The sequence below is a fragment of the Penicillium angulare genome, assembly GCF_028827245.1.
Source record: "Penicillium angulare strain IBT 27051 chromosome Unknown utg000002l_segment0_segment0, whole genome shotgun sequence".
NCBI lineage: Eukaryota > Fungi > Ascomycota > Eurotiomycetes > Eurotiales > Aspergillaceae > Penicillium > Penicillium angulare.
The window spans coordinates 782,668-805,788 of NW_026623161.1; the positions used below are offsets into that span (position 1 = coordinate 782,668).

At 46.2% G+C, this 23,121-nt stretch overlaps 9 protein-coding genes across 9 annotated transcripts; 5 read left to right on the forward strand and 4 right to left on the reverse strand.

Annotated features, from left to right (window-relative positions):
• Window positions 1–1,092: 1,092 nt before the first annotated feature.
• On the forward strand, window positions 1,093–1,860 carry N7478_001754 (uncharacterized protein; the record flags this gene model as incomplete). The annotated part of the gene is made up of 1 exon (XM_056917969.1): window positions 1,093–1,860. The coding sequence occupies one exon, from the start codon at window positions 1,093–1,095 to the stop codon at window positions 1,858–1,860; it is 768 nt and encodes a 255-aa protein (XP_056783580.1).
• A 2,346-nt stretch (window positions 1,861–4,206) lies between these two features.
• Window positions 4,207–4,758, forward strand: N7478_001755 (gamma-glutamylcyclotransferase family protein; the record flags this gene model as incomplete). Its single annotated transcript, XM_056917970.1, has 1 exon — window positions 4,207–4,758. One exon carries the CDS (start codon window positions 4,207–4,209, stop codon window positions 4,756–4,758), a length of 552 nt encoding a protein of 183 aa, XP_056783581.1.
• A 188-nt stretch (window positions 4,759–4,946) lies between these two features.
• On the reverse strand, window positions 4,947–6,061 carry N7478_001756 (amidoligase enzyme-domain-containing protein; the record flags this gene model as incomplete). Its single annotated transcript, XM_056917971.1, has 3 exons — window positions 4,947–5,749; window positions 5,803–5,933; window positions 5,973–6,061. The coding sequence occupies 3 exons, from the start codon at window positions 6,059–6,061 to the stop codon at window positions 4,947–4,949; spliced, it is 1,023 nt and encodes a 340-aa protein (XP_056783582.1).
• Window positions 6,062–7,893: 1,832 nt separating this feature from the next.
• N7478_001757 (beta-glucosidase) lies at window positions 7,894–10,456 on the reverse strand (the record flags this gene model as incomplete). The annotated part of the gene is made up of 6 exons (XM_056917972.1): window positions 7,894–9,190; window positions 9,242–9,404; window positions 9,458–9,707; window positions 9,764–10,039; window positions 10,092–10,285; window positions 10,339–10,456. The coding sequence occupies 6 exons, from the start codon at window positions 10,454–10,456 to the stop codon at window positions 7,894–7,896; spliced, it is 2,298 nt and encodes a 765-aa protein (XP_056783583.1).
• Window positions 10,457–11,835: 1,379 nt separating this feature from the next.
• On the forward strand, window positions 11,836–12,969 carry N7478_001758 (alpha/beta hydrolase; the record flags this gene model as incomplete). Its single annotated transcript, XM_056917973.1, has 3 exons — window positions 11,836–12,059; window positions 12,133–12,484; window positions 12,556–12,969. 3 exons carry the CDS (start codon window positions 11,836–11,838, stop codon window positions 12,967–12,969), a joined length of 990 nt encoding a protein of 329 aa, XP_056783584.1.
• Window positions 12,970–13,371: 402 nt separating this feature from the next.
• Window positions 13,372–13,698, forward strand: N7478_001759 (uncharacterized protein; the record flags this gene model as incomplete). Its single annotated transcript, XM_079040910.1, has 2 exons — window positions 13,372–13,469; window positions 13,542–13,698. The coding sequence occupies 2 exons, from the start codon at window positions 13,372–13,374 to the stop codon at window positions 13,696–13,698; spliced, it is 255 nt and encodes an 84-aa protein (XP_078897035.1).
• Window positions 13,699–14,652: 954 nt separating this feature from the next.
• On the reverse strand, window positions 14,653–15,558 carry N7478_001760 (uncharacterized protein; the record flags this gene model as incomplete). Its single annotated transcript, XM_056917974.1, has 1 exon — window positions 14,653–15,558. The coding sequence occupies one exon, from the start codon at window positions 15,556–15,558 to the stop codon at window positions 14,653–14,655; it is 906 nt and encodes a 301-aa protein (XP_056783585.1).
• A 349-nt stretch (window positions 15,559–15,907) lies between these two features.
• On the forward strand, window positions 15,908–16,729 carry N7478_001761 (uncharacterized protein; the record flags this gene model as incomplete). The annotated part of the gene is made up of 2 exons (XM_056917975.1): window positions 15,908–16,220; window positions 16,320–16,729. 2 exons carry the CDS (start codon window positions 15,908–15,910, stop codon window positions 16,727–16,729), a joined length of 723 nt encoding a protein of 240 aa, XP_056783586.1.
• Window positions 16,730–20,737: 4,008 nt separating this feature from the next.
• Window positions 20,738–22,695, reverse strand: N7478_001762 (putative glucan 1,4-alpha-glucosidase; the record flags this gene model as incomplete). Its single annotated transcript, XM_056917976.1, has 3 exons — window positions 20,738–21,533; window positions 21,595–22,429; window positions 22,494–22,695. The coding sequence occupies 3 exons, from the start codon at window positions 22,693–22,695 to the stop codon at window positions 20,738–20,740; spliced, it is 1,833 nt and encodes a 610-aa protein (XP_056783587.1).
• Between the last annotated feature and the right edge of the window lie 426 nt (window positions 22,696–23,121).

Sequence of the window (23,121 nt, forward strand, 5' to 3'; positions counted from 1 at the left end):
CCCCCGCCTCTTGAGGTGGCCAGTGTCTTATCTATGCAAAAGAAAAAGAGGCGCTGAAGGTTTGGAGGCGAAAACGACCCTTGACGCCCTTTCAAAGTGCCGCGCCTCTTGACCATGTAGACAGCACGATACCACCAGCGACCGTTCTTTTAACACCTATTGCCGCTTCCATTAAATACTAATGGGGCTGAACAAGGCTGAACGAGGCTTTGTCTCAAATTATTCAAGTTTCTCCGGGACCCTGCAGATCTACACAGCCCCCGAGTCAATCTCCAGCTCTAAATGTCACTTTCCTCTCTCCGCCCCAACTTCTTTTCTCTCCTCATTATCTTTCGAGGCTACATGTATGTTTTGACTACATATTTTACCTCAACATAATACCATGACTCATGATCAATCTTTACAATACAGTGATTCACTTAATCCTAGAAATCATGAGTCTTATCAACCAGAACAAGAAAACCCTAATCTAGGGCAACCAGGCCATGTCGACGTATCCCCATCCAGCACGCATGAGCCTCATCAACCACAGAAAGAGACCCCCAATTTACAGCCAAGCCATGTCCAAATATCCCCAATCAACACACGTGATAGCCGGGGAGGGAATAGAAAGGCCTTAACACCAGAATCTCTGCAAGAAAAAATCCAGACACCCCGGCATTATGACTGGGCAGGGTCCTGGACTTGGGAGATTGGGGGAGGCGTTCTCAGCGCCGTGGGCATCATTCTTTTGTTAATCTTTTTGCACTATGTGAATGGCATGACGTATGCCCACTGGCAATACATCATTTCGCCAAACGCTGTTGTGTCCGTGATCTCTGCTTTTACGAAAGCTTGCATGCTTGTTCCAGTATCATCCTGCCTGGGCCAGTTATAATGGAATCAGAATCGACGAAAAACTCCAAAGCCGCTATATAATTTTCAAGTGCTAGATGATGCGAGCCGTGGTCCTTGGACTCACTGTTTGTGTTCTGGAAAACCAGATCACTATTAGCCATTGTGGGCGCAGCTTTGATGATTCTTTCAGTTACTCTGAATCCATTTGCTCAGCAGGTCCTCTCTTTTCCATCCAGAGACGTGGAAATGCATAATATGACTGCTTATATCCAAAGACTCGAGGACTATGAATCTACCTTGAATATTGTTTACGAGGGAGAGACCGTGTCTATACTGGATCCTACGCTTCAAACCGCGATATTGACTGGTCTGGCCCAAGTCAACACGCCCCTTGAGCCGATATGTCCCTCTTCTCATTGTGAATATCCCGACTTTTCCACTCTGGGGATATGCTCCTCCTGTGAAGATGTGACAGAAGCAGCAACCCAGATCTGCAGGCCATTTTCGTTCAACGAGACCAGCAATCTTATGACTCTTTCTATCAACTCATCTGACACCTTTCGGTCTGTTCACGCCAATTGCTCTTACATGTCTCCAAGTGGACTCGTTCTTACTCCGGGAATTGGCGTTACATCATGGGGTTCCAAGGACTCACAACTTGAGGTTTCCCGCATATACTTCAGTTCCGTCGCAAGGAAAGATCCTACAACAATCGGTTCCATTTTCATGGCCAAATACAAAGAAAGGACTCTTTACACCCCTGAAAATATTACCGTCCCTGAACGGAAGCCTCCGATGACTGAGTATTCAATGTCCCTGTGCGAAAGAGAATATATACAGAGCCATTTCTCAGGCACGGACCGTCCCCTTCAGCTTTCAAGGAGTCAGACACTGACTCCAAAGACCCCTATAAGTTTCATTGGACGACTCAGCTGGTCCCCAAGGATACACGGACGACTTTTTCAATTGATGCAAGCTACAGCATTGATTCATATACCTGGAACAGCCTGCTCCATACTATGAGCATTTTCAATACCACAAGCGCACAAGTAGCGGAGGGGAAACAGGTGTACGATTAGGTCCCATTCTCTACAACAGCAACAACATCACCGAGTCGTTTCTTTCCATGGCCACCAGCATGACGGACAATATGCGTTCAATTTCAAGTACCGGAGCCAGTCGTGTACCCGGTAAAGCTTTTCAAACCGAGACTTACGTCCATGTTCGCTGGCCATGGATTGCTCTTCCGGTGGCATTAATCGCTTTTTCGATTCTGCTTTTGTCCGTTCTCATGATCGTCAGTCGTGGTCAATCTGTGCTTTGGAAATCATCCATCTTACCCCTAATAGTGGGTTGATTGGAAGCGAGTCCTGAACATGAGATTGCACAGGTGCGCCATATGGATGATCTGCAGTCTATTTCCAAAAAAACTGAAGTGGTGGTTAAAGAGGAGGATCAGTCTCTTGTGTTCGAGGAGCAATACTAATGGCATACATGTCAATGATTTATATACGTTTTCACACTTGGTTATGACAACCCCTTGACCAGCAGAACATGAATTCTACGCCAAGTGTTAGTATTTCAAGCTATAGATTTCTAAATCAATCCAAAAACTTTTTTTTATATTTTAGTTTCAAAATCGAAGGCCTGGCGCCCCTTCGTAGGACCCACAGGTGCTGTGGTGGAAGATACGGCAGAATTGATAATCTAGATTTTTCCAATTATAGAAGGCGGCATGGGATACTAGCGAGTATGTTTGTAACCGTCTCAGTCTGTCAGAGAATCAAAAATGCGGACAACAAAAAGATAAAACATACAACAGTCATATCTAAGGTGGTGGTCACCTAGCGTCCACCAATCTGGCGTAGGCGGCTCGCCGCCCTATTCAGGCCTCTTCAGGGCAGTCCGGGCAGATATTCACCCACCTGAATATTCAGCCTGTACAGCAGAAGGTGGATTTTCTCTTTTTTAACCGCCATCCCCCGAATTCTGTGAGTTTTGTTCTCTTTTCTCTATCTTCTCTGAATTTCCCATCAAATCATAATGTCTACCAAGTATGTTCCAATGTTAAATTTTGTACGAAATATCGCGGACTCTGAAGAGTATAATAATAATGAAATCCAATAGAGATCCTACTATGGACCGAAGCTGACTACAGCACACATTGCTTCTTTTTGATCAGTTAGTAGTGGCTGCTAGAACAAAGATCTTGCTTATATAGATGTCACGGGCCAATGCCCGATGTCGGTCACGTGTGTCACGAGACCTTGGCATATTGATATGGAAGCACAGACATAGAAACTTTCTCTTCTTTAAGCTTTTTGTAAACAGCATGTTGGCTTAGTTAGATTGAATTTAAGTCTTACTTCAGCCCTTCACACTGGATACCCCAATATCATCAATTATATTGAAAAAACATGGCTAATTCCATATTAATACAGATTTATCCGATATTGGACAAATAAATATCTTTATTTAGGCCATACAGCAAAATCACAGGTTAAAGGCTCCCATACCTTTATAAAACGTTATATTAAGACGCAAAAATGTGATATTTTGACCCTTTAGTCCCGAATTTGTCGTGGCATAAATAATTAGCTTCAAAACATAGAAAATGAGCCTAAAAAAGACAGGATAAATAGTCTCGTATTTACCATCAAACATGCAACTTTATTCAGCCAAATCACACGCAAAATATCACATTTTGCACTCAAACAAATTAAAAATCAGATGGATATAGCTACCCGATACACCCCCGAGGCACCTCTCTCGCTATGCAGTTCCGCGTTTACCAAAACAATGGGGCTTCCGTATACGCATCGGATCAAAGAGTGGCTAGATGCCAATCAAGCCATTCCCCTATCAGCCATTCATCCCTTTTGGATAGTTGATTTAAGCTCAGCTAGTGAGCTGCCGTTGTACGAGCCGCGAAACTTGGTATCGAGGGCACCTAAGCGGCGAGAGAATCAGATCAATACAGCTGCGGCCGCATCCACGGCCGCGATAGCTTCAAAAAAGCCGAAAAAGGCAAGCAAATGCTCTGGATGTGGCGTTATTGGACATACCATTCGGCCATGTAAATAAATAGGAGTTTTGGTCTAATAAAGTGGTGTTTTGGTATAAAATGAATACTGTGTCTATATAGAATTCTTTTTGATGAGGTTCATGGAGGGTTTGCACGTGATTAAAGGCTTCTGCGGTGTGTCGAGCCAAAATGGCATCATGGTTACCACTACTTTCATCTACACCAACGCGTGGAACAGATTTTGATCGATACAACGTGCCTCTACTCACTTGTTACAACATAAGGCTGCACCCAGACTTATGATCATACTTATAACTGACTTGCAACAAAGCTCGCATACCGCCATGATGATCAAGGAGCGGCCATCGCTCATGCTTCGCAAATTCATGCGACACCTTGCCTCGAAAGGTGCTTCGGAGAATCATACCTCAAGCCAGCGTCCAGAAGGCCCCTCATACTCACCAGAATCTTGCTGGCCATATGGGCCTTTTCAAAAACAATACTGTTTCTTCTATGGGACTCTAATGGACCAATCAACACTTGCAAGAATTCTACAACTACCGGAGCCCCCTAGCATGCGACCAGCTAGGGTGGTAGGATACCATGTCAAGATGTGGGGACCATATCCTGCCTTACTTTGTGGACCGCCGCTTCACCCGGTTGATGGCCTGGCATATGAAGTCCAGTCGCAGGAAGAACTCGAAAGACTAAGCGCCTACGAGACTAGCAAGTATCGCGTCAAGCCTTGCATGATCGACTTTCCTGGAGAGAATGGTGGCGAGGAGGAGTCGGTTGAGGGTAATCTCTTCATATGGAATGGGGATCCCAAGGAACTACATGAAGGAAATTATGATCTTGAGATATGGTCACAGAAACAGCAGCCGAGGGGAACATAATAGAAGGGAAGACGACCAAAACTTCTACCCTGGCCTTGTGCGAGCCTTGTACTTCGATGCTACTGCCATCCACTACATGAAATATTTGCAATGTCCATCAATATGATTGTAGTCAATGGAAACGTTAGGTTCAAGGAAGGATTAGAACAATAAGGTGTCGAATTTGGGATGCACTTATAGAAGCAAGCCTAGGACTCAACAAGGTTGAATGCTGAAATCAAGTATTCCAGCTTTTCCATAACCAAGTTCTTCTCATTTTTCTCCCTCTCTTTGGTTTGTTGAAGAAGTTCTTCTTCTATTGTCAAATCGCGAAGAGCCCGTGGGACTATGTATCCCCTCTTTCCTTGGAACAGCATTTCAAGGAGACCGCGCCTAGAGCCAGGGAGATCGGTGCGCGTGATGAATTGATGTAGACCCTGGACAGTTCGAGCATATTGAATGAGGCCATGGTGAGACGAGGTCATCTTCGATGCATGAACGAAGGAGGCAACGAATTCAACCCATGGGGTACAACCTTTTGGCTCGGTTGCTCCGGGGGCCTGGCGAAACTCGATGGTTGCTTTTCTTCCCTTGTATAGATTTGTGAAGTTCCAGGAGAAGAACCTCCGGCCGTCATCATTCATCAAATCGGCGATTTCTGCAGCGCTATTGCACTTGTCCACAAGAGCGCAACAAGCCCTAATGCTCTTCCCCCTGAGCATCGAGTTTCCACAGCGATTGTTCATAGCCCACATGTTGCCCCGCCGATGTTCTGGAACAAGGGCCTCAATGGCACCCTCAAAGTGAAATATACATCGACATATCGACTTCAGCGTTTTAATACTCCAGACAGGATTGTTCGCCGGAGGTGAAATGTGGACATGGAGACCACATGACTGGTTGCATTCGATGGAATACTTGCGTTCTATGGTTGCGAACACTTGTGCAACATCTCTGTGCCATGAGCTTTGCTCACTGTAGTTGAATACTGGAGACACTGATTCCAGGGGCCCTAGCCATCATTAGCTGTCCGCTAGCAGAAGAAGGAGGCATGGGGAGGCTTACGCTGTCCATCACTATAAGGGCGAATTGTCACATCGTTTGTGACAGACCATTCGGCGTATGGAGCTGAAGTAGAGACTTTGTCTTCATCTTCGCCGGCGTTGTAAACGGCGTTGCATAGTCGAGGCGTGTTGCTGCTGGTATTGCACTACGCGACTATATGGTCTGCGAACTCGAAGAGGCCCCCGGATTCGTCGTAGTCTTCTTTGAAGGGCGTCAGCAACATCTCCATCTCGATTCCAATTCTGTAGTCGGTGTCCATTTTGGCTTAAGAGGAGCATGAATCCAGTAGCAAGAAGACACACAGGCAACACGGAACAAGATCCTAAAGGATCGAGCTCCGTGGATGAGTTCGCCGTATAGGTCCGTTCCTAAGTAGGAAGGCACAGCACATAGAGGCAGTAGCGTGCTTAACGAGGGTTGCCCTATCCCAAGTAAAATAAGATCCAATGCAATCAATGCAAATTACGGTTTTCCCAACCTTGGAAGGGCTCACTACCAGCCTATATAACTGAGCGCCGTCCTAGCTCAAGGCGTCCGCCGAGGGCGAGTAGAGCTGTCTCTCACCTTGGCCCTCCGTGTTCCCCCTATTACCATGCTTCCATGTCTAGCAACTCTCTTCATCCATCACAAACTTTACATTAGACTCTCTGAGTATCATGAGTACATGAAGCTTAACATGATTGCGTGACCTCGTAGATATCATGGTGACTTTCGCACTCACCACTAAGATCTAGGTTCAAGAGTCCGAACTTCGTTCAAGTAATGGTGACTTCTGGATTTTTCATGGTTACTATCGGCCTATTTCCCAGTCCTGCAGCCTCAGTTACCTTATCTCATTGTAAGGTCGCCAGTTCAATTCACTTTTAATGGGTCAAGTACCCTGCGTTTGGCTACGGGAAAGCCCCTCAACTCTGGTTATTTCCATAGGAGCGAGCCATTTGTTTCCGCATCTTCTTTGGTCAGAATCTTCACTGCGTCCTTAAAAAAGAGATAACCAAGACCAGACAACACGGTTGTAATAGCCACAGTAAATCTATTTTCCGTGTCAGCAAAAGGAAAGATGCGACGGGACGCGGGGCCGGAAATGAGGGAGGGAAAGTCTGGTTGAGTGACCACGTCAGCGCTTCAGGGGTATTCAGGGCATTCGGGTGAAGAATAGAGGGCCTTCAGGGCGTTCAGGTCAAGGGGCTAAAGAGTAAAGCAGCGAGAGCAGGTCTCAGAATCCAAAACAAGAAAAAACAAATACATACAACAGTCAGGATTCGCATGTGGTCACCCACCATACTACTAACTGACCGGCGTGTGGCTTAAGTACGGCTGAGCGGACGGGAAGCCCTGTTCTCCACACCCTGTGGTCGTATGTGCTGGAGAGAGCTTTGAGGTGGGTTATATGATGCAAGGGAAATGAGGATATAGGGGCTTCTCTGCATACTGTAGTAGGGCCCATGGCGTCTTGTTCATGAGAAGCTCTGTCATCCGCTGTGGTTATATCGTCTCGCATTTGGGTTCACATGTTACCCGTTTCTTCTCTCGCCGCTCTCTTGCTTCTTTGCGCGCCGCACGTGCTGACTTGACGGATTCTCCTACATCAACCATTTGCTGGACAGTCACGCTCCCTGTATCGGCGAGAACTTTGCTCACTAGTTTGGTCTAGTTTTGGTCGGTGCTCGAAGGTGGTATGGGCACTGGAGTGATTATGACGATGCATGAAGCAACTATCTGCGGAGTGAAAGATGTAGTGACCCGGATGACATTGGTGCCAGAGGCATCAACTCCATCATCCATCCTTTCTTCCCGATCAGCACCGCCATTGCGCACTTCGTTTCACTTCAAAGTTCTTTTGTTTCCGGGTCAGAACAGCTTACGCAGAACCTTATTTAAAAAAACCTTAATTTGTCACTAAGTGGCTGAAATTATTCCCCTTCTTCTTCTTCTTCTTCTTCTTCTTCCTCTTCCCTTTTATTGGAGCTCTCATTCATACGAGTCCTACTGTCCCAATGTCAACGCGTCCTCTACAACTACGTATCGTGACTGTCTAATATTGAAGCAAAGATATTTCAAATCTCACTTCAATGGCCGCTTGCCTGCAGCCTAGAAAGTGAATTGATTGTGTAACGGCAAGTTCCGGCTCGAGCTACCAACAAAGACCTTGTACTCCCCACTCTGCAAGGCCCACTGCTGAGCCTCAACATCCCAGCTACTCAGATCACGTCTGGTCAGAGAAAATGAAACAGTCTCACTCTTGCCAGCACCGACATAAATCTTCCCAAAGCCACGAAGTTGACGAACAGGTCCATTTGGAATACCAACATACAGCTGCGCAACCTCATAACCATCAACAGCACCCGTGTTCTTAACAGTTGCCTTCACAATAACAAGCTCATCCCACAGATGCGGATTCCCACCTTCAGCAATCTTAGCCGAAGGAGGATGCTGCGTGGTAGACACACCGGTCGCTTTCTGGACTTGAAGACCAGAATACGAGAAGCTACTATACGAAAGCCCGTACCCGAATTCAAAGCGCGGCTCTATGTTTTTCTCATCAAAAGCACGGTAGTCGATGAACTGGCCCTCCGAAAAGTCAGATTGAGGGAAAAGCCAATATTTACCCTCGGGCTCAGAGGGAGACAGGATAGCTCCATAGTCACTGGATTTCTTGGCGACCGTGTATGGAAGTCGACCGGATGGATTAGCGCGGCCGTAGAGAATATCAGTCAAAGCGCGTCCGCTATCTTGGCCGGGGAGATGAGCGAAAATCACAGCTGTGATGTTTTCATTCTCAATCCAGTCTTCAACAACACGAATGCCAGCATTGTGGATTATGACCATTGTGTTGGAACATTTGCTTGCCACATTGGTAATTAGTGTGTCGCTGTATTCGTCAGTAAGGCCTGGTCGATCCTCGCCTTCTGTTGAGAAGTCATTAACGAAGACGAGACAGGCATCGGATGTGGCGTCTACGTCGGGATCTTGAGAACTAAAGTCCCACATCACGGAGGTATTGTCTTCGTATGCTTGACGCTGGATCGCGTCAATTGGAGCATCGATGTATGCGGCTGAATTGGCGCCCGAGCCTCCACCAACGTAGAGGGTATTGTTGATGAAGGACGGGCTTCCCTCTGGGTAGGGTATAGCGACTTCCAGATAAGCAGGAGCTTGCGCGTCGTAACCAAATACAGAGATGAGGCTTGGAGATTTCAAGGGGAGGGCGCTCTTCGTATTCTTTACAAGAACGTGTCCCTCGACTGCGCCTTGGAGAAGGACATCCTTGGAGTCTGCTGATTTGCCGATTACCTTCTGGTGAGGAGCTGTGATATCTGTTGGCATTCCGATCCCGGGGTGTGGAATTCCCGAATCTTGCTTCAGTTGGTACCACGTTGCGATGATTCTAGGCTTCTGGTCAGTAAAGATATGGCACTCGTTTACCGGTTACTCCTACCTGGTTGCCATATCATCAAGCCGAGAAGCCTCCATAGTTCCATTTGTGATGGCAATTGTTAGGTTATCCCCCCACAACGTAGTGTCAGGCATGATCATATCCAGACCCGCATTAGCAGCGGCGATACCAGCATGCTGCGCTCCCCAATCGGTTACAACGTAGCCTGTACCTGCTTAGTCTTTGCTTGAGGTTTACAACATGAAAAGGTCTACTTACCCTGGAAACCAAGCTCAGTCTTAAGAAGTCCGTTGAGAGTCTTGCTGTTTTGACAGCCATAGCTGTTGTTGATCCGCTGGTAGGAGCACATGATAGAGGCACTACCAGCGAGCACAGCATCTTGGAATGGCCAAAGATACAGTTCATGCATAGTCTTGTCATCGATATTCGAAGAGACAGCTTCCGTGTACTCTCCTTGCGCATTTTCTCCTGGGTTTCGGTTTGTCTCCTGTTCATTGCCAATGTAATGCTACTCTTGTTAGCTAAGCTCACTAAATTTCATCCAGAGGTTGGTATAATAGGTACCTTGGTGGATGTTCCAACACCTGAGGATTGTACACCTCCGATGGTCTCATAAACAAGTGAGCCAGTGAGATAAGGATCATCGGAGAATCCCTCCCAGTTGCGCCCGCCCTCGGAGATACGGCCTAGTGGGCCTACCACAGGTCCAAGTAAAAGATTGACACCCTTTCGGCGAAACTCCGCACCCATGTGTACCCCGCGCTGCTTAGCCAGGTCTCTATTCCAGCTAGCTCCAACATGGATACCACTAGGCCAACTGCTGACATAGTCGGTTCCTCTCTATTTCGGGTTAGACTGATGCAGGACGCGCATTGGTGTCGGCAATACATACCAAGCCATTACCGGCATCTGACACACAAAATCCGGGGAAATCGAGACGCTCAATAGCGGCAATATTCCCCGAGCAACCGTTACTGACGGAAGATCCGGCAGTAAGATTCACTTTTTCCTCTTGGGTGAGTTTTCCCACAAACTCTTTGGCCTTTACGTAGGCAGAAGCCCAGTTTCCAGTTCCAGCCCCGTCCGCTAGGTGATGTCAGTAGACACACTTGGTCCTAAAAATGGAAGAAGTTACGTACGTGAGGGATATACCGGCGGAGACTGTCCATAAAAGTAAGAGTCACTGGTGATGTTCTGAGCCTGGCAGCTCAAACCGAAGCTAAGCAGAACTCCTAGAGTACACAAGTTGATTCCCATGATGGCGCATCCAGAACACTTGGTCCAGCTTTTTTGTCTGCTGGCCTTCCCTTTGCTCATTTATAGACAAACGAGAGCGGGGGCTCTTGTAACCGATCTGAGAGCCGGAGATGAACGCTTCTGAGTATGCTTCCGTCTTTAAGGTGCATGCTCGGATATTAATTCACCGATGATATATCGAAAGGTCTGAGCGTTGACAAAGACTATTGGATGGGAAAGTAAATATTGTTTAACCGAAGATGTAAGTATCGGAAGGTCTAAGCGTTGAGAAGGACTAGTATTGGACGGGAAGCGCGGTTCATTACTCTATGTTTTCTTTTGCATTTGGATACATCCAGGGAAAGGGCGAGTCTCATTCTACGGGAGAACATTCCAGTCCCGTATGGCAGGCAGATACACAATCAAGACTCGGAATTACATTCTTCATATCAATTCTAGGGATTTCAGGCATGTCGCTTTTGTGGCTAGGTTCAAACATTTCTTATTCAAGTCCTCGCCCAGAACAAAACAGCCAGTAGTCCATAAATTTAACGAAACAACGCCAATTGGGGAAAGTAGTGCCGATCAATATCAAATGCCCATAATTTCTGACGTGATAGAGTACCAGTGTAATGTCGTACCGGATGCCGTCCCAGATAGGAAGGGTAGTCCTTGTAGTCGATCTCTCAGCACAGATCTAGGGGTAGTATCGTGGTATTGTTTGTGCTGCTTGGCGCGCGGGGAAAGCCGCAACCCGCACCCACACTAAGACTTGAGGACTGTGTGTTCTCTGCATAAATCCGTTTCAGATAAGCTTTCTTTATAATGAAGCTCCTTTTGTACGAAAACGGAATTAGAGAAATGCGGATAAATTTTATATATAGGCAACATTATAATCTAAATTTGCCATAATCATCTTCTCTCATTAATGTTTCCGCTTATAATGTTTTAACACATAGAAGAACAGATTGTGACATGTTGATGTACGTGGATTATAACAACTTGGTTGAATTGCTACCGACACCAGACACTTAGATTCCCGCCCCGCTAGATTTTCCCCGCATCAAATTGGTTGGTCCGAAGCCCGGAGCTCGGGAATAATCAGTACGACCCCCGAGATTGTTTTGCTAGACATCTCAAGTGCTCCGAAGATGCACGTGAGATGTCATATCCGCAGTCCACAGCGAATGAGTTCCATGAGTCATTGCAGTCTTGAGATTGAGCAACACTGATACGTGAGGATCACCGAGTCATCGATATTTATACCATAACCACCGAGGCTCTGACATCTTGTTTCACACAGTTTATGCTTATCTCAGGTTCTACAGGCTCGTTCCACTTGCCCCACTCGCCCGCCGCGTCTGACTTTCGTTTGTCAAAAACCTGAATCTAGCAATATCATGGCCGATCAACAGCACGACCCAGCCAGATTCAAGGATTTCTATGTTCATAATTTGCAATACAAAGTCGCACATCAACATAAAATTCTTCTCTCCATCCTTGTTCCGAAATCTTTAGCCACAGATGGAGCCAATATTCCTACGAGGAGGCCGTTGATCACCACCTTTCATGGCGGCTGGCTGGTTGGGGGAAGCCGTCTATACTCACCCTGGATCGCACCTTGGTATCTAATTAATACCTCCTTACATGTGTTGCTCATGATGCCTCGGCAGAGACTAATTGTTTTATCGCGATAGGCTTCTAGACCTTGCTTTATCCCGACAAGCTATCCTCATTTTCCCAGATTACCGTCTTCTTCCAGAAGCGACGGGTCTTGATATTCTCTCCGATATAGACAGTTTTTGGTCTTGGGTTTCCGAAAATCTCGAATCAACTCTGCAATTCCTCTATCCTCAGCATGGCATCAAAGCTGATTTGGACCGAATTCTTGTCTATGGGGACAGTGCAGGCGGTTATTGCGTAGCGCAAAGCCTTCTCCGCCACCCAGAGATGAACTTTCGAGCTGCCATCATGGCGTACCCAATGGTCCACTTTCATGACCGATACTGGAGTGAGAAATACGACAAACCGATCTTTGGTACACCTAACGTAAGCTATATTTTATAGTACCTCCTCATTGAAGAAGACAACGCTAATCGAATTTAATGCTCTCTACCCAGCTGCCAGAAGCCATTGTTGAGGATCATCTAAAAACCATCACACCCACCACAGTCTTTTCTAGTGATGGGGACCCAGACAAAGTCACAACCTCAACCAGAATGCCTCTAGCGTTGAGCATTGTCCAAAATGGAAGGTTTATTGAGTTCCTCGGATGTGAACCCGAGCTCTATCCTATCGATCTTTTACCACAAGCCAAAAAATTGCCTCCATTCATCTGGTTGTTCCATGGTAAACAAGACTCTGCAGTGCCTTTTGCGCAAAGCGAATATTTCTTGGAACATCTCAAGAAGCATGCTCCACACACAAATATTAGATTTGATACTCTGGTTGGAGAGCATGGCCTCGGTGGTGAGGAGAGGCTCTCAGAGGAATGGATTCAAAGGGGAATTGAGGGTGTTTCGTCAGCGTGGTGATGATTCTTTTGAGCTGAGGATGCATTTTTCAGTCATGTAGCATGCAAGGGTGCCACTTAAATGGAAACCATTCCGTGGTGACACCGTGGCTCTGTATCCGCCCGATCGATCATGATATCTTCCAACTTCAAGTGGATTGTCTACATATGATCACCGCTTCACTACCGTGTCAGTTCATGATTGTTTATGCATGTAGTAGTAGATTATATATATTTCTCCTGGGCTGAGATTACAGAGATTGCAGAAACTTGAGGCTGAGAGCCCTTATATCCTGTTTCTTCTTCCTGTCACACCCGTGGACATACTGTTCAGTTTGAGATCAAACGACCTTGAAAATTTTATCTTCAAATTGCACCGCATCTACATCGTAGATGTGCTTTGACGCAAAGCCGAGTGACCAATATGATCCACTTTATAGCAGTTACTAGCACATACGACCACAGGGTGTGGAGAACAGGGCTTCCCGTCCGCTCAGCCGTACTTAAGCCACACGCCGGTCAGTTAGTAGTATGGTGGGTGACCACATGCGAATCCTGACTGTTGTATGTTTTTTGTTCACCCGTTTTTTTGAGATTCGTTGGGTTTAGTGCCCTTGCCGCCCTACTCTTCAGCCCGTTCAGCCCCATTCACCTGAATGCCCTGAACACCACTATATTACCACTGAATATCCTGCACATGCCTGAACCGCTGACGTGGCCTTCCCCTTGCGTACTGACTTCTTCTCGCTAGGTGCGTTATTGTGAGGGATGTGAGACAATGTATAGTAGCTTTCCCCGTATCTTCCCGTAACGGCAACGGTATACATTGGTATATACACCGCAGTATACAACGGGAACGGTATCGGGAACTAACCCTGGCCGTTCGTACATGACTGTGTTGGCCGCCACACTGCGGACGGTGCGGAGCATGGAATCTTCTGGTTATAGAATTTATTAGCTAGCTGCTATGTATTATATTAACGATGAGGATCGATCGCTGGACTTGGAAGGTCAGCGATTGATTCCTGTACTAAGTCGAATAATATTACTTGTGACCTTGGCTGCGGAGCATCTTGAATTCCTTACATCTTCTCTCTTCTATTAGCTTTGTATTCAGCCCGACACTTGTGTGTGCTGTGACAGCAGGGACCGTAACTTATTTCTATAGTCAATATCATCGTATTCGTACATACTACTTCCGGTAGTTAGGCTATCCAACACTAATCTCTGCTAGATTCCGCTTTTCCCCCTACTTTCATTCCTATAATAGTCAGGAAGTTTTATATATGCATATGCATATACACAAAGTTAAGGATTGGGCCCCGCATATGGGGCCATTTTTTCTTTTGCTTATATAGTTCAATGTTGTATCATTTGACTTATACGGTTACATATTTATGCATCTTGCTGCATTTTTATATCTTTCTGTTTAGCTTACCGGTGCTAATACACCCAGCCAATAAAAAAAAATTCTTTCATTCATAGAAATACATAGAATCATTGGGTACAGGAGTGATGCAACGGAAGTACAGGAGGGATACAGGAGTGATCCAGCAGGGCATAAAACACTATTAGCTATACTACTTTCCCCCTCTAATATAGCCCTGCAAATTTGCTCTTTCAAAAATAAGCCCCAACTTGAGAACTTTGAAAAGCCCCCGATTACATGGAGGTTGTCAGTAAGAAGGGATACAACAAAATAAACTCAAAGGCCTTGCCAACGCCATGCAGCACTTGCAATCTCCTCTAGGGAGGAAATAGAGATCACGGGGTCGGTCTCTGGTGGCTGAGGAGGTCGGCAAAGAACTTCTTCGAACAAGATCTTTAGCGGTAGGGTGTTTGGTACTGTATTTATAGGCTGGCCAGGGCTACTTGGCGCTCGGGATACGACAATTGACTGACGGGTGTGAGGTCGGTATTGGCGCTGACCGTTCCGCATATAAGTGGGCGGTTGTTGGAGTACAATAGACTCGAAGGTGACTTCGGCGACAGCTTGGTTGATGGAAATGATGATCACCAAATTTACGTCTCCCTTGGAGTTCGATAACCACCAAGCAGCGTCCGCTCGTAACTTGTTTAATGACTCGGAGACTCCGACTTCTAACACGATAGTGGGCCAGGTGTCGTTTCGACTTGCAGGCAGATCTTTCGGAATCCACGATCCATCTGGTTCTTTCGAGCATCGGGTGCCTTCTACTCTTGCGCTTGACAGCGACCAAAGTGTGTTTTTCATATTCGAAAGAAACGTAGCAACGATGAATTGTGACGTAAACTCCATTGCAACAGCATCGTGAGGCCTTCCTGGCAAGGTGATGATCATGGCTCTTGTTTCCGGGTTATACATCTGGTGACATGCCTTCGAGAATTTCAATTTCGCCACATCTGGTGGCACATTGGTGAACCTTGCATACATAGTCACGAATTTTGAACCCTTCCGAAGACGATCCAGGATCGAGCGAATAGCCTGGGGTGATGATCCTATTCTATCCATTTGAAATTCCATATCGAAACAATCAAGATGGGTTGTGTCACTCATTGCTTCGGCGATAATCGAGGTTGGACCAGTGTAGGTCTCCGGAGAGAAGGCAAGTTCCGAAGTGACCGCGGACATTTTGGGTGATCTAACAAACACTAGTCCCGATTAGTCTTATAGAAGCCCATGGGTAGTCAATCGACGACTCATTCTTACCGCATGGACCACAGGGCTTTTCTTGACATCTGCAAAATGTCTATAGATGGTGTACATGTGGATAAGACAAAATGATCAAGCAATGGCAAGGATATTGCATATGGAGTTCTAGAAGGAAGGAGCGATTTCCCACCTTTTGGTATACCGAATGCTCCCCATCTCAACCAAGCCCTGCCACTTTATTTCTTCAAAATGACCACCCATATGTACAGTTTATTCAATCTACCCTTCCAATTTTTTATTATTCTATACTAATGATATCCTATTCGAGATGGGTCTCATTCGGGCACGGCAAACCCAGGCCTGGTGCTTCCAGGTGTTCCATTTGGAGCGCAGGAACTCCGCCCAGGCGATTGGGCGCGATTTATCATCACTCGACTTCACAAACGCGAAACGTGGTGATGTCCCTAGCGTCGAGACCCTGAAGAAGATGGTGAAGATGGATCTGCAACGCGAGTTCATGGTTCGACACGGGCGGCTCTGGAACACCAGAAGCATGATTGCAAAGCTCAACGAAGGCTCTGAAAAGGTGGAGACTGCTGTTTGTTTTGTGGTCGGCACTATTAGCTACGGCGATGATGGTTGTGAGTGATGCAAGCAGAACCTCGGTCCACTTCCCTTTTGTGTTCGCATCTTTACTGTACCCTATATGACAGCTTGTGCATGCTGTCACTTCAATAAAGATGACAGTAAATGCAGCTTCTATGCCCCCCCCCCCGCCCTGACTACTGAGACCCCTGAGGGTCCTAGCGAGATCGAGAAGATTCACAGTATCTTTCAGCAAATGAGTACAGAGTTGGAGGTAGTAAAGGCGGCCATCAGTGATCTCAACAAGTACACAGGAAAAACTATGGATGAATTACTTCACACCCACGACATCACTTATATTCCCGATATGCAAGCCCACAGCGACCTTTTCACACAAGGTCAAGATGCAGAGCGTGCTCTGGCAGAAGCAATGGTCACTCACAACACTTCAGTGCAGAACATAGGAAATAAGATCGAAAAGCTGGTTGATCGGGAGACAAACGAGACGGAGCAGCGGCGCCGACGTAAGGTGCCCCGAAAACCTCGCCCTGTTCGGAGCTATTAGTTGTCATTTTCAATTTCTTTTCTACAGCAGGGCAGATCATGGATTCAATGAGAAAGAGCAGCAGTGGGGGAGAGAGCCCCATGAACCATGTGCCGGGACTTGATGATTTGAATTTATTTTTTCTCCAAAAGTGTAGGTCTCCTTTACCTGAAGTTGAAAAATATTCTAATAAATCGAAATCATATTCTCTCTGAAGCCTCCGAGGTTGTTTTAGGATAGTCTATGCTACTTAATACCATCGCGAGACAGATGTATCCAATCTAGGCCGCTACCTTCAAATGTTTAGATGAAGGTTCTTTAGCTACTTCTCTTCCCAACTATATATCCACTTGTTCTTCTATATATGTAGAGCTTAAATTACAGATAGCTGTGTGTTAGGCGGTAAAAAGTAACGTAGGGCTAAATGGGGTAGAAAGAGAGCTCTAGAAAACATTGGTTGTGTGCAAGTGGAACAGGTGGACTCAGCAAGTTTATCCAGGTGTTCCGCCCGGTGCCAGATGGCACGGTGGTACACTATGGATTTCACTTGAACATATTTCAGCATTGTCCATGGCTATCTACAAAAAGAACAGGATGTGGAGAGAAGAAAAAGAGTTACGGCTGGGGAAGATTAGGTATTTGGTTATACTGAGAGCGGGAGGCCTCAGGCTGCAGGGCTTTCGTCATCCCGCATCCATATATGGAGTATAGGAGGGAGTTAGTAGATAGATTTACATCATTTATCATCATTACTATTCCATCCATTCCAGTCACTATCCTAAAATCATGATTAGTAGGCATGTCCTCTCACTGAATTCCTTATAAATATCCCCCCCAAAAGGCGAAAGTGTATATTTATAAACTATGTAAAATTTCAGGCGGGTGAATATCTGCCTGAGCAGCCCTGAAGTAGGGCTGAGTAGAGCGGCGAGCCGCCCACGCCCTAAACGTCGGCAGCCGTGGGTGCTAGGTGACTATCGACATACTAATGACTGTTGTATGTTTTGGTCTATTTGTCTTTTGGCGATTTGTTGTTGTACTCTTGATGAATAGAGTACTTTTGTTTTATTAAATATTAACCACTGAAGATAATTCAACTTTAGCTTTTAGGGTAATAATACAAGTTAGGTAAAAAAGGGATACTATCAGATATAGAATTGCCATAAATATCCGTAGTAAGTAAGGCTTACGCCTTTTTAACTTCATCAAAATTAAGTGACGGGACTAAAGCGAACTTTTTGAATACTAATATAAAATGTAGCGTACGAAGAGGAGAGGACCTTGATGTCGGAGCGAAAAGGGGACGCGCCGGGCGACAACAGTCTCGCGATATCCCATATCATTCTGTTAGTGCCATATGATCCACTTTATAGCAATGACTAGCACATACGACCACAGGGTGTGGAGAACAGGGCTTCCCGTCCGCTCAGCCGTACTTAAGCCACACGCCGGTCAGTTAGTAGTATGGTGGGTGACCACATGCGAATCCTGACTGTTGTATGTTTTTGTTTTTGCACCTAGTTGACCTTGCTCTTGCTCTCTTCTCTTGGCTAATCAAAATTCGTGCAAATTGGAGAGGTAGCAGACCGTGAAGATGAACGCCGTTGATCTTCAAAAAGCACGGTATCTTTTAACGGGCATACAACGGAGGTTTCAGATATAATAAAGAGAGATAGAGAGAAGCGAATAAGAGGGGCAGGCAATATGGATATGGGAGTGCTCCAGGGCTTCGGGAGTGTCGCTGTTTTAGCATCTTACAGGTGAGGTACTTTTCTGACCCGCTGGCCGCTAGAGTCCCCGGCGTGGACCCTGCTACTGGTAATTTAAAGGCAGGGAAACATTATCCTTGTTTCTTCTTCTTCTTACTAAATGAGTGAATTAAAATCCTTCAACAAATACCATAAATTGGATTTCATTCTAAAATCGCCTTCCAACAAGTTATACAATACAAATTTCGGTCTTCGGCTCATGCTGGAAATCTTGATTCCTCCCTCTTTCAAAAATCCCAATTCTCTTCAAATCACCAGTGCTCAGGTCTTCGCATTTCACAAGAATCAATCCTGTCACCCCATCATTGGAATCTTTCTTCATGGTGATAGCTACACACAATGCTAAGATAGGCTCACAGGGCCCTGTTTCATCACATCTACCTTCCACATTGCGAATATCCGTACCATAAAGGTATGTACCTTCCGGGTCGCCTTCAATGAGATCCGTATCTATATTTGACGTTTCAAAATGGTGTTTATGTTTTTGAGCGGCTTCCTCAAAAGTCACCGAACAGTCATCTGGATTCAACGCAGTGGACACCGAGGTTATAGACCCTGGAATAATGAAGACATTCGATGTGGATGGGTTGAACCATGCCTGCTCGAAGGTTCAGCTGCGCCGAACGTATTTCTCCAAATGGGTTTAGTCTGGGATAGATGGGCTCTGTTGAACAACTTTTGATATCACAGACAACATCAGGCGGGTTTTCATCTTCAGAGTCAGAATCGAAACCGAAATCGAATTCGAAGCTAATGACTCCACCATCAAGACTCGCCCAGGACCAAGAAGGTGCCCGGTAGTCCTGTGGCCTGTGAGTTGTAAGGTTTTCCCATTCGGGTAGTGTTCTATGCCAACGTGAAGTGTACCATGTCAATTGTCTCGCAAGTTCGTGTTGCCAAAGTCCAGCGAAATACCCTAGCCCAAGGGCTTGAGAGAAAGACGGATGAGAGGCAACACTTGCGAGTATATTTCACTCATCACGCTCAAAGGTTGTTGATCGAAGTGAGTATACCGTGACGAGTCGAAGCCAGCAAGTCAAAGCATTCTCTTTGTTCGAATGACAGTCGCTTTCTTTGTTGAAAATAGAGTGTGGTTCAGACTGTATTTCTCATCATCGTCGTTGTAGCCACAGTCAAGGCCGTGTGGGAAATACAGAGAGTTTCCAAAGTTCTGTACACTATTACCGCATCTCCACATCATGGTTTTTGAATTGAAAATAAGAGAACGGTTGCTCAACAGCTGCTCCTGCAGAGTCCAACCTCGTTTGGCGATAGGCTCAAGGCGCTCATCATAACACGCGGCGTTCAGCTCATTTATGGACATTAACCCGAATATCCCGGGTCCAATGCGGGCGGGTATAGAGTAAAGGTGCTCAGTTTCCGCACGAGGATAGAAAAAGTCTTCATGTGCACTGGCAACAGAAGCCGCAAAGATTGTCAGTGCAGATGAAGGGTATAACACCTGCATTTGTCTGATATCTCTGACTTTTTCCTCTCCAACATCTTGGGCGATACACAAAGCGTCAACTCATAAATATGGAATTGATAGAGCGCGAGTAATTTCCACGGCATTCCGAATGGTACGCGGCAGACTATCCATATCCAGATCTCAAACCCGACTGCACTTATGTCGCTTCCATCTCTTTTGCAATTTGTATCGGATGCTTGCTCGTTGTTGAGGGCAATGATTGAATGGTTGGCTTTTTGGCGAGAGCGGGCGTGAGTACAAATTGTTTCTTGCTTGTCATTGTAGATGAAGACCCAAGAGTTGACAAGTGAATCGAACTCAGACAGTATAAATGACTCATCAAATGGCATCTTTTGAGTCTGACTGAGGATTTTGAGTCCCTTGGGAACAAATTTCTTGGTGTCGGACGTTACTTGAAGCACTCGGGAGCAAAGCCCAAATAATAGTGAGACAGAAGTGGCAACTCTAAAAATGGACGATTTTCCTCCGTACTGAACTATATCAGGTAGTCCAAATTACACGAATTCACAACTGGAGTTCCAAGCCTAAGAGAAATCTTGTAAGGAATACAGTTTTAAAAACATAGATATTTTTCATACATCTTAAATGCAATGTGTTGGTATTCAAGGTCAACTGTCGGTGCATTATTTCTTTGCCTTTAGCTCTTGAGCTTTTATCATTCCAAAATAGATAACTACTACATCTTTTTATCAGTTAATGAAAGACAATTTAAACAGCCGTTATGTACTGCGAATCATCATATGTCATATTTTCATGAAATTTGACACAGAATCACGACCTCCACACATCATGCACACTGGGCTGAATGGGGCAGCCAGTGGGAACGACATACACTCTGTTGTCTCCACTCTCCCAAGTGACAGTACCGTTGGGCTCGACCTTGTAGTACTTGTATTCAAACGCAGTACCGGCTTTGATCAGCTCAACGCTGCCAAACCACAGGTTATTCGTCTCAGTATAGAGACCCGCATCAAACGCAAATCCATCGCTTGTATCCCAATTTCCAAGCGCACTGACGTTGCCGCTCATGTAGACGTTCTCTCCGTAGTAGGTATTTTCGATAACATAAAATGTAACCGGCACAACATCGGTTGCTGGGATACATCCTGCGGTGGAGGTAGGGAATGTTGCGGTGGCAACCTTGTAGGTACCTGTTACGGGAGATGCAGCGCATTTGGACGGAACATCATTGGCAGTCTTCTCACCCCATGAGGCAGGAACGGTTGAAGCGCGGCGTTGGATGGATGTCAAAAATGAGGCAAAAGACCAGGTCAAGTCGTTGGCTGATAATGGGACACTCGTGTTCCGGTTGTATTGCTCAGCCAATGAACCGTTGGATGGTGTATACTTCTCAACCAATCCAACAAAGCCGTCTGCATAGGCGCGAATGGCAGATGTGAGGCTCTTATAAGTCTTGGTTCGAGATGAGTAGGTGCCTGCCTTGATAGCGTAATCGAAGTCTCTGAAGAATGCTAAAGAGGTCTGAGTGACTTCAAGGGAGCCAATCTTGTTCCATTGGTATAGGGCATCGTAGAGCATTTCAGCGGCTGCCAGATCGGCGAGGTACCTATATCAATCTTGTTAGATTGCTATCAAAAGAGTGGCTATTCGTGTTCGAGTCGACTCACCAAGGATTACCCCCTTGGTAAACATCCTCCGGGTAGCGGCCGACACTGGCAGCAGATCCTTCCTTGATACCATCATTGACCTTGTAGATTGAACGGAATGCATCGACGTAGACCTTGTGATTTGCAAGGGCCCTGGATGAGCAGGGCTGGAATGTTGAGTCGTCACACGACGCTTCTGGGTCGAAAGTATGAATGCTTCCCAGAACTGAGTTTGCATCAATTCCGGTCCGGGCAGTATCCATATTGATATTGGCAGTGATGTACTTTCCGTTCCAGAAGCTTTGTAAGAAGCAAAGAACTTGGGAGGCCTGAGAAGAGCAAGCAGAGCATGTCTTGCCAATCTTCTTCGCCAGAGCTGCTCCCTGGACTAAAGCACGATGCTGCACGGCCAATGTGAAGAAAGACGACCCGTCTTGCTCCTCCCACAGGTCAAACCCAGTCTCATTCCAGTATTGGCCGACATATGCTAAGTCATTTGAAATAATAGGCCATATAATGTTGACCACGTCGGATTTCTCGCCGCGCGAAACCAAGTAATTGGAGTAAGTGATCATGGCTATCGCACGCAGAGCCGGTCCATCTCTCTGAGGGCGACCCCAAGAGCCAGTGAAGGGGTTCAAGTTAATCTCAAACTTAGGTTCACCGAGACCTGTGCCGTCTTCCAAGGTACCAGAAGGATTGGATACATTCTGCAGCACTGCTTGTGCGGAGACGTAGTTCCGGATGTCGGTTTCCAGTTCGGCTCTGTTCAGTCCAAAATGAGAGCTACCACTGTCCAGCAAGTCGATCAAGCACTTGAATGTCAGAGCTGAGTCGCGAGTCCAAGTATAGAAATCTGCACATGTGAGTTAGTATCAAAACGTGTGCTCACTGCCATGCTTTATGCCTTATTTACTCACAGTCGGGGTTCGCAGTATTGGGACTTGCGATAAACAAACCAGCAGCAGTACCGGGAGCCTGAGCACCCCTGTTCCCGAGGTTGCCCATGATACCCTGATATGATCGGACACTTTCTTTCGTGATATAAGAGTCCAAAGAGGCAGCTGCCATCTGCCCTCCCAGAAGGAGGCCAGCAGTGCTGGCGATAAGGGCTGACCGCATCTTCAACCACAAGACGTCCGTAGAAAAAAGAGAGAAGTTTGTGGTCCATTCAACAACATGATTCGCGACTATTTGTGCATATTTATACTCCATTTTTAACCCTCTCCCCGCGTTCGTCAGCATGCACGGCAAGTCTGCCCCACTCAATTACCTCAATTACCGATAATTTCCCGTTCTCCGTTGAGCGCTATCCCCGATTGAATGCTCCCAAGCCCGAGTTAACTTACGTACTTTAAACTTCTCGGCAACTTTTGCCGGCGTGAAAAAACCTACAGATTTTCTATTGGTTTGAACGTGACCGAGAGCCGTTTAGCTGGTGCTTGGTTTACGTCTTTTACGAGGTCACTTCTCCGTGTTTCGGTCCCCGAAGCGGGTGATGCCGAAGAGTGGGGTCATGTCCGAAGCTTAGGCACAGCTTCATAATCC